At 41.3% G+C, this 18,154-nt stretch overlaps 1 protein-coding gene across 8 annotated transcripts in view; it reads right to left on the reverse strand.

Moving 5' to 3' along the window:
- MTAP (methylthioadenosine phosphorylase) overlaps positions 1-18,154 on the reverse strand; it is a 141,981-nt gene that overhangs the window by 114,381 nt on the left and 9,446 nt on the right. For all 8 annotated transcript variants that reach the window (XR_010113760.1, XR_010113759.1, XR_010113757.1 and 5 more), the window contains exons 2-4: positions 14,705-14,791; positions 13,458-13,516; positions 12,030-12,197 (exon numbers count right to left, since the gene is read on the reverse strand). Coding sequence is in view for 2 of the 8 variants with exons in the window: in XM_055294080.2 (XP_055150055.2) it covers positions 12,030-12,197; positions 13,458-13,516; positions 14,705-14,791 (314 nt within the window). In the remaining 6 variants the exon portion in view is untranslated. The remainder of the gene's footprint in view (positions 1-12,029; positions 12,198-13,457; positions 13,517-14,704; positions 14,792-18,154) is intronic.

Consider the following 18,154-nt stretch of genomic DNA (forward strand, 5'->3'; position numbering starts at 1 on the left):
TTCTTATGCCCAGGCTTTTTAACTTCATCAGCTGTAATGTAGCATGAGAGAGAGAAAAAAAAAAAGATTTTCAGAAAAGAATGACGTTTTTCTTAAAAGAGCTGCCAGCACTGTCAGAGTCCTTCAAGAGTATATTTCATTATTAGAGCAGAAATCTAATGTTTCTAAAAACAACCCTAAAAATCAGCCACGTCTTTCTTAAATCTGAGGTTGGTCCCCCCGCCCTGCTCATGCTGGCACTGAAGGAAAAGAAAGTGATGTGCTTTAGGTTGGCCATCTATAAAATAAGAATAGCCGTATTATTAAACAATCTCGCTAGCCTTTGAAGAACACTTTAGGATGAGGATTTTTTTTTTTCTTCTGAGACAACGTGCTGACAAAGTTATGGCAATAGGCCAATGTGTGTGGTTCTAGATAAGTCCCTGAAGAGAATACATGGGCAGTGCAGGGAAAAGGAGCCTGGGCCAGGCACAGTGGCTCACACTTGCAGTGAGCCCCCAGCCTGGGCAACAGAGTGGGACTGTCTCAAAAAAAAAAAAAAAAAAAAAAGAATGAGAGACAGAGATGGTGCAATTCAGCCCTCCGTTTGGAAGAAAGAACCAACACGCAGTGGGTAAAGTGATTTGCACAGGGCCAAACAGAGTCAAGATGAAACCTCCTGATTCAATGCTCCTGCCCCAGCTGCCCTGGAATTCTATAATCTAAGGGGTGGCTTTACAGGATGTTACAACTCTGTTAAGCAAGTTGAGGCTGTGGATATGACTCTGGGAAACCCCAGGCTAAAAATGGCACAGCCTATTTATATCTGATGCCACCAGCAAGTGGAGGTAAGAGGTGCCTGTCTCAACACAGCAAGATTCACTTTACTAAGAAATGTGCTACAGTAAAACACATAGAGGGCATTACCCACAAGGCAAAAAGTTCTGATTTTCTTCTGCTATGAGATGTTCAAACACATAATGAATCATATACATGCTCAAGCCCGGTTAATTGGAACCCACTCAGCTCAATCAAAGGCAGCAGCACTTAAAAGATGCATCCAACAGCAATATGATGTTAGCCACCTACGTAATTTTAAAATTTCTAGTGGTCATTGAAAAAGTAAAAGAGAAACAGGTAAAATTAACTTTAAAATCTTGTCTAACCTAATATATTCAAAACGTTATCACTGCAAATAAGTAATCAATGTAAAAACTGAGATTTCATGCTAAATTATATTCTCTTAGGGATACTTCCTTTTTTTGAGATGGAGTTTCACTCTTGTTGCCTAAGGGGGAGTGCAATGGAGCAATCTTGGCTCACTGTAACCTCTGCCTCCTGGGTTCAAGCAATTCTCCTGCGTCAGCCTTCTGAGTAGCTGGGATTACAGGTGTTCACCACACCTAGCTACTTTTTTTTGTATTTTTAGTAAAGACAGGGTTTTACCATGTTGACCAGGCTGGTCTCGAACTCCTGACCTCAGGTGATCTGCCTGCCTCAGCCTCCCAAAATGTTGGGATTACAGGCGTGAGCCACCGCACCCCGCCAGGGATCCTTCTTTTAACAGATTCTTTCCTCCTGTTGTTGTAAAGTAGTGTCAACTAGTGGACCCTCCAGCCAGTATGCTCACACTCTCAACAATGGCACTCAGTTATTGAGAAGGTTAACACATGCAAGATCCCACACAAGGCACTTGTTAGAGACTTTGAACTTCCAAGGAAACATTAAGAAGGCAGGTTATCCATATGTCTCATAAACAGAAAAACAGTAGAAGATCTTAAGGTTACCTGGCTAAGATAGAATGAAACCAGATCTGATGGCAATACCTGTTCTCTTTCTAGTCTCTATCTTCTGACCCAACTGCTTTCTTGAAAGAGCCAGTATGTGAAACATCTACATTTAAGACATGTGAGTAAAAGATCTGGGAAATGCAACAGCGTGTAGTTATACCATTTAAGTAACAAATTAACCCAAGGCTCAGTGCCCAATTCAGACTTTACAGTATCATCTGTAATACTTTATAAATCTGGATCATCCTGAATATGTAGTTTTGTATTCCGCTCTATTTAGCAATCACATTATAATCATTTTCTTAAACTATTACCTCCAAACACATGGATGTTGACAGCCATTGAGATTTTGATCAAGATGTCTCCAAAACACAAACTCCAGCCTATCCCTCTATTCAAATGACTATGTTCAAGCCCTCAAAAAATACTGACAGAGCAAAGATGGGCCAGGAACTGTTGTGGGTGTTGGTGAAATGGTGCAAACAGGGCAGACAATGCTTTTGATCTCACATGGCTTATATTCTAGAGGGAAACAGGTCATAAATATATAATGTCAGGTATAAATACATGATAAGGACATAACTCAGGGTGAGAAACATGTAACCATTTTAGTCTAACCCCATTATTTATTAGGTTGAACCACATGAAACTGCTGATATTCAACCATTTCTGACCTACAGAATGGGCAATTTCAAAAGAGTTTCATTCCATCAGGAAACAACCAAGAATGCTTCTGATGGACTGGAAATTATAATGAATCCCTGAAAGGCAGCAGCCACAGTGGCCTGGACTGGACAACCCTCTCTCCCATGGCAGAAGCTCTAGGAGAGGGCTGTGAGTGCAGTAAGCTCAGAGATAACTGATGGGAGGAGCAGCAGGGACTGAGGTGGTAGGCAGGGTGATTGGATGGGGGACTGTGGAAGGATCCCCAAATGATTTAACTCTGCACTACTCCCCACTCTCCATCCAGCCCAGGAGGCTCCTGTCTTCACCCAGAGCATTCTGAGAGGCAATTATTTCTACCAGGAATAGGGGAGGGGGTGGCCCTAGTACAGCGGCCCCTAACCTTTTTGGCACCAGGGACTGATTTCATGGAAGACAATTTTTCCACAGAGAGGGTCGTGGGGGATGGTTTCAGGATGAAACTCTTCCACCTCAGATCATCAGGCATTAGTTAGATTTTCATAAGGAGTGCACAACCTAGATCCCTTGCATGTGCAGTTCACAATGGTGTTCCTGCTCCTATGAGACTCTAATGCTGCTGCTGATCTGACAGGATGAGGAACTCAGGCGGTAATGCTCGCTCTCGCCCCACGGCTCACTTCTTCTGTGCACCCTGGTTCCTAACAAGCCACAGGGGTGGAGGATCCCTGACCTAGAGACCACCACTTTCCCTTGTGATTTCAACTACTTCTAAATGCAGAAAAGGTCCCAAAACTTGGTAGTCTATTATTGTTGTTTTTTCGGGGGGTAAAGGAACAATATATATTACTTGTGCAGTTAAATAATAATAATAATAATAATAATAAACAAAACCCTAGCACCTCTGGCACCTGATCGATCGCATTATGAAGAGACAACTGGACATCACATGCCTCCTGACAGGATGCAGAAGGAAGGATCCTTGCCAAGAATTCAAACCTGGTTCGATCAGGCCACCAGAACTAAATCCAGTTTATAGCAAACACAGGGACCAGGAGAAGACACTAAATGACACTTGATACAATTAGTAACATCCAGAATGTGGATGGGCAGTAAAAGGAAAAGGAAAAAAGAAGGTGGAATCTTCCAGACTAGAAAAGCTTATGTGTGTAATGAGTGGACCCTTATTTGAATAAATCAACTATTAAAAAAAAGTTCATGAGACAATAGAGAGAACTTCCTAGATATCTAATACTAAGGAAATATTAATTTATGCTTTAAAAAAAAAGAAAATGTTCTCTTGAAGCTAGGAATTAGGAACTTAAAGAGTCTCTGATTATTATTCTTTTGTGTATATGTTTAAAAATTCCCATAATATAAAGAGACAGCCTATAGATAGGAAAAAAAATGTTTACAAACCATACCTCTGATAAGGGGTGAATACCCAAAATACGTAAGGAAACTAAGTGAAAGAAAGTTCCAAAAACACAACCTGATTAAAAAATAGGCAAAGGACTTGAATAGACATTCCTCAAAAGAAGACACATAAATGGACAACAGCTGTATGAAAAATGCTCAACATCACTAATCATCAGGAAAATGCAAATAAAAACCACAATAAGATATCACCTCACACCTGAATGGCTTTTTTGCCGTCACCCAGGCTGGAGTGCAGTGGTGCATTCATGAATCATTCTAGCCTTGACCCCCCAGGCTCAAGCAATTCTCCCACCTCAGTCTCCTAAGTATCTGGGACAACGGGTGTATACCAACACACCTGGCTAATTTTTGTTTTATTTTTTATAGAGACAAGGTTCTACTACGTTGCCCAAGCTGGTCTCAAACTTCTGGGCTCAAGCAATCCTCTTGCTTCAACCTCTCGAAGTGCTAGGATTACAGGCGTGAACCACCAGGCCACAATGGCCATTATCAAAATGACAAAACAAAGTAAGTGTTGATGAGGATGTGACAAAAACAGAACCCTTGTATACTGCTGATAGGAATATAAATTAATACAGCCATTACTAAAATTCCCCAAAAAACTGAAAATATCAACTACCACATGATCCAACAATCCCATCTCAGAATGTATAAGGAAATGAAATTTTAATTCAAGAAAAACATCAGCACTTCCATGGTCCTTGCAACATTATTCACAATAGCCAAGATATGGAAGAAACATAAACGTCAATCAACAAACAAACAGATAAAGAAAATGTGGGAGAGGCGGTTCCAAGGTGGCCTAAAAGGAACAGCTCCAGTCTACAGCTCTCAGCATGAGCAACACAGAAGACAGGTGATTTCTGCATTTCCAACTGAGGTACCCGGTTCATCTCACTGGGGCTTGTCGGACAGTGGGTGCAGCCCATCGAGTGTGAGCCAAAGCAGGGCGAGGCATTGCCTCACCTGGGAAGCGTAAGGGGTCAGGGAATTCCCTTTCCTAGCAAAGGGAAGGGGTGACAGACAGCACCTGGAAAATCGGGTCACTCCCACCCTAATACTGAGCTTTTCCAATGGTCTTAGCAAATGGCACACCAGGAGATTATATCCCGTGCCTGGCTCGGAGGGTCCCAAGCCCACAGAGCCTCACTTATTGCTAGCACAGCAGTCTGAGATCGAACTGCAAGGTGGCAGTGAGGTTGGGGGATGGGCACCCGCCATTGCTGAGGCTTGAGCAGGTAAACAAAGCAGCCGGGAAGCTCGAACTGGGTGGAGCCCACCACAGCTCAAGGAGGCCTGCCTGCCTCTGTAGACTCCACCTCTGGGGGCAGGGCACAGCAGAACAGTAGGCAGCAGAACCCTCTGCAGACTTAAATGTCCCTGTCTGACAGCTTTGAAGAGAGTACTGGTTCTCCCAGCATGGAGTTTAGAGATCTAAGAACGGACAGACTGCCTCCTCAGGTGGGTCCCTGACCCCCAAGTAGCCTAACTGTGAGGCATCCCCCAGTAGGGGCAGACTGACACCTCACACAGCCGGGTACCCCTCCGAAACGAAGCTTCCAGAGGAACGATCAGGCAGCAACATTTGCTGTTCAGCAATATTCGCTGTTCTGCAGCCTCCGCTGCTGATACCCAGGCAAACAGGGTCTGGAGTGGACCTCCAGCAAACTCCAACAGACCTACAGCTGAGGGTCCTGACTGTTAGAAGGAAAACTAACAAACAGAAAGGACATCCACACCAAAACCCCATCTCTATGTCACCATCATCAAAGACCAAAGGTAGATAAAACCATAAAGATGGGGAAAAAATAGAGCAGAAAAGCTGAAAATTCTAAAAATCAGAGCACCTCTCCCCCTCCAAAGGAACACAGCTCCTCGCCAGCAATGGAACACAGCTGGATGGAGAATGACTTTGACGAGTCAAGAGAAGAAGGCTTCAGATGATCAAACTTCTCTGAGCTAAAGTAGGAAGTTTGAACCCAATGCAAAGAAGCTAAAAACCTTGAAAAAAGATTAGATGAATGGCTAACTAGAATAACCAGTGTAGAGAAGTCCTTAAATGACCTGATGGAGCTGAAAACCATGGCATGAGAACTACATGATGAATGCACAAGCCTCAGTAGCCGATTCCATCAACTGTAAGAAAGGGTATCAGTGATTGAAGATCAAATGAATGAAATGAAGTGAGAAGTTTAGAGAAAAAAGAGTGAAAAGAAATGAACAAAGCCTCCAAGAAATATGTGACTATGTGAAAAGACCAAATCTACATCTGATTGGTGTACCAGAAAGTGACAGGGAGAATGGAACCAAGTTGGAAAACACTCTGCAGGATATTATCCAGGAGAACTTCCCCAATCTAGCAAGGTAGGCCAACATTCAAATTCAGGAAATACAGAGAACACCACAAAGATACTCCTCGAGAAGAGCAACTCTAAGACACATAATTGTCAGATTCACCAAAGTTGAAATGAAGGAAAAAATGTTAAGGGCAGCCAGAGAGAAAGGTCGGGTTACCCACAAAGGGAAGCCCATCAGACTAACAGCGGATGTCTCGGCAGAAACTCTACAAGCCAGAAGAGAGTGGGGGCCGATATTCAACATTCTTAAAGAAAAGAATTTTCAACCCAGAATTTCCTATCCAGCCAAACTAAGCTTCATAAGTGAAGGAGAAATAAAATATTTTACAGACAAGCAAATGCTGAGAGATTTTGTCACCACCAGGCCTGCCCTAAAAGAGCTCCTGAAGGAAGCACTAAACATGGAAAGGAACAACTGGTACCAGCCACTGCAAAAACATGAAAATGTAAAGACCATCGATGCTAGGAAGAAACTGCATCAACTAACGAGCAAAATAACCAGCTAACATCATAGTGACAGGATCAAATTCACACATAACAATATTAACCTTAAATGTAAATGGGCTAAGTGCTCCAATTAAAAGACACAGACTGGCAAATTGGATAAAGAGTCAAGACCCATCAGTGTGCTGTATTCAGGAGACCCAACTCATGTGCAGAGACACACAGACTCAAAATAAAGGGATGGAGGAAGATCTTCCAAGCAAATGGAAAACAAAAAAAAGGCAGGGGTTGCAATCCTAGTCACTGATAAAACAGACTTTAAACCAACAAATATCAAAAGAGATAAAGGCCATAACATAATGGTAAAGGGATCAATTCAACAATAAGAGCGAACTATCTTAGGCCGGGCGCAATGGCTCACTCCTGTAATCCCAGCACTTTGGGAGGCCGAGGCGGGTGGATCACAAGGTCAGCAGATCGAGACCATCTTGGCTAACATGGTGAAACCCCGTCTTTACTAAAAATACAAAAAATTAGCCGGGCATGGTGGCGGGCACCTGTAATCACAGCTACTCAGGAGGCTGAGGCAGGAGAATGGCGTGAACCCAGGAGGTGGAGCTTGCAGTGAGCCAAGATCACGCCACTGCACTCCAGCCTGGGCAACAGAGCAAGACTCTGTCTCAAAAAAAAAAAAAAAAAGAGCTAACTATCTTAAATATATATGCACCCAAGGAGCCCAGATTCAGATTCATAAAGCAAGTCCTTAGAGATCTACAAAGAGACTTACACTCCCACACAATAATAATGGGAGACTTACAGTCCCACACAATAATAATGGGAGACATTAACACCCCACTGTCAACATTAGACAGATCAACGAAACAGAAAGTTAACAAGGATATCCAGGAATTGAACTCAGCTCTGCACCAAGCGGACCTAATAGACATCTACAGAACTCTCCACCCCAAATCAACAGAATATACTTTCTTCTCAGCACCACATCACACTTATTCCAAAACTGACCACATAGTTGGAACTAAAGCACTCCTCAGCAAATGTAAAAGAACAGAAATTATAACAAACTGTCTCTCAGACCACAGTGCAATCAAACTAGAACTCAGGATTAAGAAACTCACTCAAAACCACTCAACTACATGGAAACTGAACACCCTGCTCCTGAATGACTACTGGGTACATAACGAAATGAAGGCAGAAATAAAGATGTTCTTTGAAACCAACACAAACAAAGACACAACATACCAGAATCTCTGTGACACATTTAAAACAGTGTGTAGAGGGAAATTTATAGCACTAAATGCCCACATGAGAAAGCATGAAAGATCTAAAATTGACACCCTAATGTCACAATTAAAAGAACTAGAGAAGCAAGAGCAAACAAATTCAAAAGCTAGCAGAAGGCAAAAAATAACTAAGATCAGAGAAGAACTGAAGGAGATGGAGACACAAAAAATCCTTCAAAAAATCAATGAATCCAGGAGTTGGTTTTTTGAAAGGATCAACAAAATTGATAGACCACTAGCAAGACTAATAAAGAAGAAAAGAGAGAAGAATCCAATAGATGCAATAAAAAATGATAAAGGGGATATCACCATCGATCCCACAGAAATACAAACTACCATCAGAGAATACTATAAACACTTCTATGCAAATAAACTAGAAAATCTAGAAGAAATGGATAAATTCCTGGACACATACACTCTCCCAAGACTAAACCAGGAAGAACTTGAATCCCTGAATAGACCAATAACAGTCTCTGAAGTTGAGGCAATAATTAATAGCCTACCAACCAAAAAAAGTCCAGGACCAGACGGATTCACAGCCGAATTCTACCAGAGGTACAAGGAGGAGCTGGTACCATTCCTTCTGAAACTATTCCAATCAATAAAAAAAGAGGGAATCCTCCCTAACTCATTTTATGAGGCCAACATCATACTGATACCAAAGCCTGGCAGAGACACAACAAAAAAAGAGAATTTTAGACCAATATCCCTGATGAACATCGATACAAAAATCCTCAATAAAATACTGGCAAACTGAATCCAGCAGCACATCAAAAAGCTTATCCACCATGATCAAGTTGGCTTCATCCCTGGGATGCAAGGCTGGTTCAACATACACAAATCAATAAACGTAATCTAGCATATAAACAGAACCAAAGACAAAAACCACATGATTATCTCAATAGATGCAGAGAAGGCCTTTGACAAAATTAAATAACGCTTCATGCTAAAAACTCTCAATAAATTAGGTATTGATGGGATTTATCTCAAAATAATAAGAGCTATCTATGACAAACCCACAGCCAATATCATACTGAATGGGCAAAAACTGGAAGCATTCCCTTTGAAAACTGGCACAAGACAGGGATGCCCTCTCTCACCACTCCTATTCAACATAGTGTTGGAAGTTCTGGCCAGGGCAATCAGTCAGGAGAAAGATATAAAGGGTATTCAATTAGGAAAAGAGGAAGTCAAATTGTCCCTGTTTGCAGATAACATGATTGTATATTTAGAAAACCCCATTGTCTCAGCCCAAAATCTCCTTAAGATGAAAAGCAACTTCAGCAAAGTCTCAGGATATAAAATCAATGTGCAAAAATCACCAGCATTCTTATACACCAATAACAGACAAACAGAGAGCCAAATCATGAGTGAACTCCCATTCACAAATGCTTCAAAGAGAATAAAATACCTAGGAATCCAACTTACAAGGGATGTGAAGGACCTCTTCAAGGAGAACTACAAACTACTCCTCAACGAAATAAAAGAGGATACAAATAAATGGAAGAACATTCCACGCTCACGGATAGGAAGAATCAATATCATGAAAATGGCCATACTGCCCAAGGTAATTTATAGATTCAATGCCATCCCCATCAAGCTACCAATGACTCTCTTCACAGAATTGGAAAAAACTACTTTAAAGTTCATATGGAACCAAAAAAGAGCCCACATTGCCAAGACAATCCTAAGCCAAAAGAACAAAGCTGGAGGCATCACGCTACCTGACTTCAAACTATATTACAAGGCTACAGTAACCAAAACAGCATGGTACTGGTACCAAAACAGATATAGACCAATGGAACAGAACAGAGCCCTCAGAAATAATGCCGCATATCTACAACTATCTGATCTTTGACAAACCTGACAAAAACAAGCAATGTGGAAAGGATTCCCTATTTAATAAATGGTGCTGGGAAAACTGGCTAGCCATGTGTAGAAAGCTGAAACTGGATCCCTTCCTTACACCTTATACAAAAATTAATTCAAGATGGATTAAAGACTTAAATGGTAGACCTGAAACCATAAAAACCCTAAAAGAAAACCTAGGCAATACCATTCAGGACATAGGCATGGGCAAGGACTTCATGTCTAAAACAGCAAAAGCAATGGCAACAAAAGCCAAAATTGACAAATGGGATCTAATTAAACTAAAGAGCTTCTGCACAGCAAAAGAAACTACCATCAGAGTGAACAGGCAACCTACAGAATGGGAGAAAATTCTTGCAATCTACTCATCTGGCAAAGGGCTAATATCCAGAATCTACAAAGAACTTAAACAAATTTACAAGAAAAAAACAACCCCATCAACAAGTGGGCGAAGGATATGAACAGACACTTCTGAAAAGAAGACATTTATGCAGCCAACAGACACATGAAAAAATGCTCATCATCACTGGCCGTCAGAGAAATGCAAATCAAAATCACAATGAGATACCATCTCACAACAGTCAGAATGGTGATCATTAAAAAGTCAGGAAACAACAGGTGCTGGAGAGGATGTGCAGAAATAGGAACACTTTTACACTGTTGGTGGGACTGTGAACTAGTTCAACTATTGTGGAAGACAGTGTGGCCATTTCTCAAGGTTCTAGAACTAGAAATCCCATTTGACCCAGCCATCCCATTACTGGGTATATACCCAAAGGATTATAAATCATGCTGCTATAAAGACACATGCACATGTATGTTTATTGCGGCACTATTCACAATAGCAAAGACTTGGAACCAACCCAAATGTCCATCAATGATAGAGTGGATTAAGAAAATGTGGCACATATACACCATGGAATACTATGCAGCCATAAAAAAGGATGAGTTCATGTCCTTTGTAGGGACATGGATGAAGCTGGAAACCATCATTCTCAGCAAACTATCCCAAGAACAAAAAACCAAACACTGCATGTTCTCACTCATAGGTGGGAATTGAACAATGAGAACACTAGGACACAGTAAGGGGAACATCACACACCAGGGCCTCTTGTGGGGTGGGGGGAGTGGGGAGGGAAAGCATCAGGAGATACACCCAATGTAAATGACGAGTTAACAGGTGCAGCACACCAACATGGCACATGTACACATATGTAATAAACCTGCACATGGTGCACATGTACCCTAGAACTTAAAATTATAATAATTAAAAAAAAAAAAAGAAAATGTGGTATCTATACACAACGGAATACCATTTAGCCTTAAAAGAGAATGCAAGTCTGTCAATTGCCACAACATGGGTGAACCTGGAGGACGTTATGTTAAGTGAAATAAACCAGCCACAGAAAGACAAATACTGCATGATCTCACCTATATGTGGAATCTAACTAAGTCAAACTCATAGAAGTAAAGAGTAGAAAGGTTACCAGGGGCTGGGGTTTGGGGAAATGTTGATCAAAGCACAAAATTTCAATTAGACAGGAGGAATAAGTTTTTGAGATTATACTGCATGGTGATTATAGCTAATGACAACGTATTATGTATTTCAAAATTTTTAAAGTAAAAATAAAATGTTCTCACCACCAAAGATGATATGTGGGGTAATATGTTAATTAGCTTTGCTAATGATTGTACAATGCATACATATATCAAAATATAATGTTATACCTCATATATACATTTATCATTTGTCAATTAAAATTAAAAAACAAAAACTCACAATGAAAAGCTTAACGCAGGCTGGGTGCAGTGGCTCACACCTGTAATCCCAGCACTTTGCACTTTGGGAGGCTGAGGCGGGTGATCTCCTGATTCAAGACCAGCCTGACCAATATGGTGAAACTCCATCTCTACTAAAAATACAAAAATTAGCTGGGCATTGTGGCATGTGCCTGTAGTCCCGGCTACTCGGGAGGCTAAGACAGAAGAACTGCTTGAACCTGGGAGGCGGAGGTTTCAGTGAGCTGAGTTCATGCCACTGCACTCTAGCCTGGGCAACAGAGTGAGGCTCCGTCTCAAAAAAAAAAAAAAAGCAAGCAAGTCTGTGGCCCTGCCCTCCCAGTTTCCCTGCCAGTTCCCACACATCGTCCATTTGAGCTGAAAATGACCAGCTACAATAGCCTAAAGCACTTTGTATGACTGCTTACCTGTCAATGAACTGATCAATGATGACAATATCGCCAGGCTGAATCTCCTCCCTCAAGGAGCCACAAGCTGTGGTCACTATGACATGTGTACAGCCCTCTTCCTTCAAAGCCCAGATGTTCGCCTGGTAGTTGACCTTTGAAGGCATGATGGTGTGCTGCCTTCCATGCCTAAGGAAGGAGAGAAGAAATTGTTAACCCGTGATGAGTACACCACTGTTTTCTCCTAGAGTCTAGAAAAAATTAAAGTGATTCTCTAGCAATGACCACAGACTAACACAGGCGGTCTTCCTAGAACCCACTCCAGTGACCAACTAAAACTAAAATTTAGGTTCACTGGATTCTGAGAAGCCACTTCTGTTTCAAAAATGCAGAGTGGCAGACAGACCCTAGTGCGGTCCCCACTGTCATGCTCTGTATAAAGTGTCAGTGAACCTGGGACTTGCATCCAGCCAATAGAAAAATAGTAAATGTGCTATAAGTCACTCCCATGATTAGGCTCTACCTTGCAAGCATGCATGAGAGATCCTCCTGCCGGCCTCCTGCATGCTTGCAAGGTACAGCCTAACCACGGAGGTGACTTCTAGCACCTTTGCCATATCCTAATAGCATTCTTGCTATTCAAGCTGCAGTCAAGTGAACGGCCTGTGGAGCAGGCCACATGGCAGTGAACCACTTCTAGGAGCCAAAGGCCTCCGCCCTGTAACTTCTAGGGAGTGAATTCTCCTGCAACCACATGAGCTTGAACAAGGACCTCAAGCTCCAGATGGGGACTCAGTCCCTGAATATGCCTTGTGGGGCCTTGTGCAACCCCAAGCAGAGGACTGGCTAAGCTGTGCCAGACTTCTGACCAACAGGAACGGGGAGATGATGTGTGCTCTTTTAAGCTGCTAAATTTGTGGTAATTTGTTACACAACAGTAGAGAACTCATACATATATCTTGACTAACTTCTAACAATAGGATAAAAATGACTTGGCCTTCTCTGTAATATGGAGCAGCACTAGCCTCCTTAAGGAAACAACAGCACAGACACAAGTAGCCCACTTCAGAAGCCCTAAGCCCACTTCCCACAGACATACAACTACTACTAGCAAGAGGTCATTAATGATGCATTGTTTTTCTTTATCTTTATAAGAAGGGGGATAAAAATGAACAAAACATTTCTTCTTGCAGTTAGGACTAAAACCAGAGCTTTGATTTTAGTCATCTGATCTACTTTCCCAATCTAAGGGGCAAGAGCATGAGATCTTTTATCTCCTAAGTCAATATAACTTAACCAAAAATGAAACATTGTAAATAAAGGTTACTAAGATGTTCTAATTCTGCCAACATACAAAAGCTCATACCTGTATCTTTACTCTTTCCAGAATTTAAGTTAAATTTAAATTATCCTTTAGTAGTAACATCCAAAAAGCTTAAAATACCATACCTTGCAAGGAGGACGCAATCAACATTTTTTATCTTCCCCAAAATTAAGGCATCAGATGGCTGCATGCAATGACAAAATGATATTTAACTCAGTGATTTAAAAACAGGTATGTAAATTAAAATTGTTCAACCACAACAGGACTCATGGAATCTGAAGAGTCTGAGGATACAACTTAGAGAAGACGCAAGATCTGATTATCAATATAATCATTTAATCAATTACTTATTGATCCCTCTGCAGGCATAGATTCACAGGACTCAAGGTTACCATGGGCACCTGTGTAGGTACCATTTAGTCAGATCTATTTGTAAGGAGTACCCCAGGGAACTCTGATGGTAGACTGGTCAAATTTAGATGTGTCAAGGTTATTGGGCAGGTTCGAGAACAGGTGTGAAGGTGAAAGGCAGAAAGGATAAGAAGCCACTGTGATGACACTAAGAATTCAGCACTGGAAATGTCTGCTTGTGTTAACCAGGTCTAAGATGATCATGGAAATGACTTGAGGTAACAAAGGCTGGAAAGACCCTTAGAACCGAGGGGTTTAAGAAAATGAACCAGGATGACTGCAGGACTGGGAGCACACAAGGTCAACCTAAGAATTTAGCTGCAAAGGAGGGTTTGGTTGGGACAGCCAGAGAGAGAGATCTTACAGAAGGACCAGAGGATGTAGCCATATGGAATTAGGAGAATGCAGACACCCTCACCCTGGCCTAGGCTGAGTGACATGGGCTTGGAGAACAAGCAACCTCTCCTATAAAAGGAGGAGCGTTTTATTTCTAGCTCAGTTACACATTCAACTAACATCAGGTATGTTCTCATTCCCCAAAACAATTCTTTCCATTCAAATGCCACTTCGTAACAAAATTCATCCTATTAGTCATCAGCCTGTCCCCTAATTAGTGTGGTGTGACCTCTTGGCCCCAAATTAGAAGATTTGAATGTAGATTTGAAAAGTACAGTCTGAAATGAGTCTAAGGTCTGAAATGAGTATTTGATTTCCAGCAACAGAATGAGAAGTGATTTACGTACTCAGCCATTTTCTCAAAACATCAAAGTCTGAGGTACCCATCAGATACCTTCTCAGCTGATGGAACCCAACAGTAGAACTTCTGGCCCTCTCTGCTGGGAGCAGACAGCCCTGGGCTGCCAAAACAAAAGCAATTCTTTTTTTTTTTTTTTTAATTCAAAAATCAGGCCAGCAAGGTGAAATGAAAAAACTAACATGTCTCCACAAGCTGGATATTAACCTTGCCAAATGGAGTATCCACATATTTTTCAGTTCTTCCTTCTAAAATTTCTGGATCATCCAGGCCTGTTCCACCAATTATTCCAATCTAAGAGAGAAAAAGACAGAGAAGATTATTGTATTTGGTAATTTTTATTAGAAATAAATTCTAAGCAAATTCATTTATTCATATGCTCTTCTCCATTCCTGCCAAGCCCTAGTTACTTTTTTGAAATCTGAAAATCACTGAACATCAATCAACAAATATTTCAAAGCCTTCCATAAAAATCAACAAATATTTGAAGGCCTTCTATATTCTATAAATAACCAAAACGTAGGGCACCTTTTTGGACTACATCACATTTACTTCTGACTGTCTGAATTACAAGTCAGCATAGAGAGGTACTTTAACCAACTCAAGTTAGAAAATCAAACCTAAAAGTAGGCAAATATGGTAGTGGAAAGTACCTTCTGATCAATTTTGTTTCTCTGTCAAATGGACTATAGAGTAAAGAATGTTCAGAAGACTGCTGGGATATAAAATATTAGGTATTCCATTTGGTATTGATTTCTCCTCACTGTTCTATTTGATAAAGAAATGAGAGATTATCTTTCCCACACCATTAGAATCACAGAGCTAGGAGAGAATGCAGACAGAGGAGACTGAAATAGTATGAAAAGTTACCCGCATATACATTTATGAAAACAGCCATTCATATATGTATGCAAATTCATATTTATATATTGTAAATATATATATAGCATACTCATGTATATTACTCAGTAAATATATTTATGTAAATATAAATAATTCAAAAGGTAGTTATAAGTTTTTTTTAAGTTCATGCATTGTATTGCATTTTTCAGAGATTATCTTCAAAGTCCTTGTCTGAGTTAAAGAAACCTAGCACTACCCTCTGAGAGTTGATCTAATTTGATGATTAAGAAAGACAAACAAGAACAATTACAAAAATAAATAAATATTAACTAAACTGTTAAAACTAAAAATAAATAACAAATCATTAGGGAAATTTCCTTGGGCTAATACTTCCTAAAGGAGAGAGTAAACAGTGCCAGGCTAACTTTATTAGAAACCTAATTAATGCGAAGTGACCTGAGCATTGTTGTTTTTCAATGAAAAGCTTTAAATCTATTGTCACATGGGTAACTAAATAAAATAAAGTAGGCCTCAAGAAAAAAATTCCAGAGTTAAGAATTCAGTGAACATCTGAATTAAATAATTTTCAGGTCAGGTTACACAAGTTGAGTCCTATCAACACATAAAAAAATGGTTACCTTTCTGGCTCAAGTTTCCTGAAAAAAACAAAACACACACACAAAAAAGCAACCACAAAAAACAAAACAAGAAAATAAGGACAATTAACAAGAAAATAAGGACAATTTAGTGAGGTTTTTACTGAAGAACTCTGCCTATTTCCCATGACATGGTTACATAATTTGTGACTGTCCACCACAATTTCCTTAAGTGGCAAAGCCAGGCTTTGATGTTGGCGCCATCTTGTGGAGGTATATTATTAAAACCACAGCAGGTTAACATACTTCATGTCAACGAACTTAACATTATTGTTAAAGGGTAACCAGTATTATAGCTTTCAAATCAACAGAAGTGTTCACTTAAGTCAATACATTTAAATAACGGCACTTCAATAGAAAATAACAAAAATTCATACTGTTTTAGGAAATCCCAATCCTTCCTTAGCCTGGCTTCTCCATCTTATGCTTCATTCCATGAACCTCTGAAGCACCACAGGTCACGAGGAGGCTAAGAAATCATCCAGCCCACGTCCTCACATGGGACACAGATATGAACTGCTGACTCTGAAATTACTCTCAGCCAACTCCCTGGGGATTCAGCTACTAGCTTTTTAACTTATCACCACTTTGACCTGGCTGTTTCTGGGTGTTCCCTGAGCCATGGCATCTCAGATTCTGGATTCAACAGTGGATGCTCGCGATCAAATACATAAATCGAGTTGGGCTTTGTTTGGAGCCACCCTCTGAGTTTAGGTGAACTTGCCCAGCATTGTAGCAGTTGTTGAGAAATGCTAACCAGGTGTCCCGCTGAAATTCAGAGCCCCTGAGCTCACTCTCAGCAGCCCCAAGCTTCAGTCTGCACCACCTGGCTGCATAATGACTGCACTAGGTAGCTGGCAACTCAGCCCTCAGCAAGGAACATGTAGCAGCCCTGGACATGAAAGCAAGAGTGGCTACTGCTCTGGAATGATCTGCAGGCAAGCCCATCCAGTCACTTAACTAGGTCCAGTTGTTTACGGAAACCCACATTGTGCGAGGGATACAGGGACAAGCGTAGCAACCGAGTCCCGCCATCCCAGGAAACTGGACCTCTAAGATGGAGGCCAGCAGGGCTAAGATGTGGCCAATGTCGCCACCTGCTGGCTCCACAGCAAAGTACAACCGGGATGAAGTACCCAAGCACTGATGGCACAATTCTATCCACATTCCTTTGAGTCTCTAAGTTTGTGTCAACTCAGTGCCTTAGTAATAAAGTAACTGTGTCCGTGGACTTACATGTTAAAGGCACTGTGCTAAGTGCTTCAGTGGCCTTACCTTATTTCATCATCAGGACCATAAGATGGGCCCTATAGAATGTTACCCGTTTTACAAACGAAGAAAGAGAAGCACAAAAATTAAAAACCTCGTCCAAGAGCAAATCATAAGGAGCAAAGCTGGGATAGAAATCTAGGTCTTTCAGGCTTAACCACTATGATGTGCCCTCTCCCAATATCCCCTGGAGTCCTTCATAACATTACACCTTATTAGAAAAGTTTTTTTGTCTCCATGTTATGAGGCAACCTGCTCAGAGAGGTCAAGTTCATGACGAAGGTCACAGAACAAGCACAGAAACAGTGACTCCAGGTATCTGAGTGAATCACCTCAGAGGGGAGGAAAACTCTTTCTCAATGACCTCATCCACCCTCAGGAAACAATGACAAGACCTTTCCAGGCCTCCTGGGCAGGAAGCGTCAGTCCTCAGTCCAGTTAATTCTACACTGTGTAGGAAATGTGTTCAAGACCTGAGATGGAATTTCTGCCCAGCCAGGACTTCTTTATTACACAAGACAGAGTTCTGAAATAGGGAGTCAATCAAGGTCCTTGACAGATTTTAAAAGCTAGTGGCTCATACCACACTTTTCCACTGACTGACCATCAAACCAAACTTCTCAAAACTAGACCTTCTGCATTGATAATAAATAAAGCTCTCTATGACATCTGCTTCAGAACCCTAAAGCTGCCCACACCTACCTACGGTGACTTGAACCACCTGGTGTCTGCAACCATGCGTGGGGTCACCATCTGTCTGCACTTCCCTGGTCAACTCAATGCTGAGTTGCAGAAGCTGGCCGTGAACATGGTCCTATTCCCCCACCTGCCCTTCATGTATGGCTTCCCCCTGCTGACCAGCCGGGACAACCAGCAGTACTGGGCCCTC

Source organism: Symphalangus syndactylus, chromosome 9 (assembly GCF_028878055.3).
Source record: "Symphalangus syndactylus isolate Jambi chromosome 9, NHGRI_mSymSyn1-v2.1_pri, whole genome shotgun sequence".
Lineage (NCBI taxonomy): Eukaryota > Metazoa > Chordata > Mammalia > Primates > Hylobatidae > Symphalangus > Symphalangus syndactylus.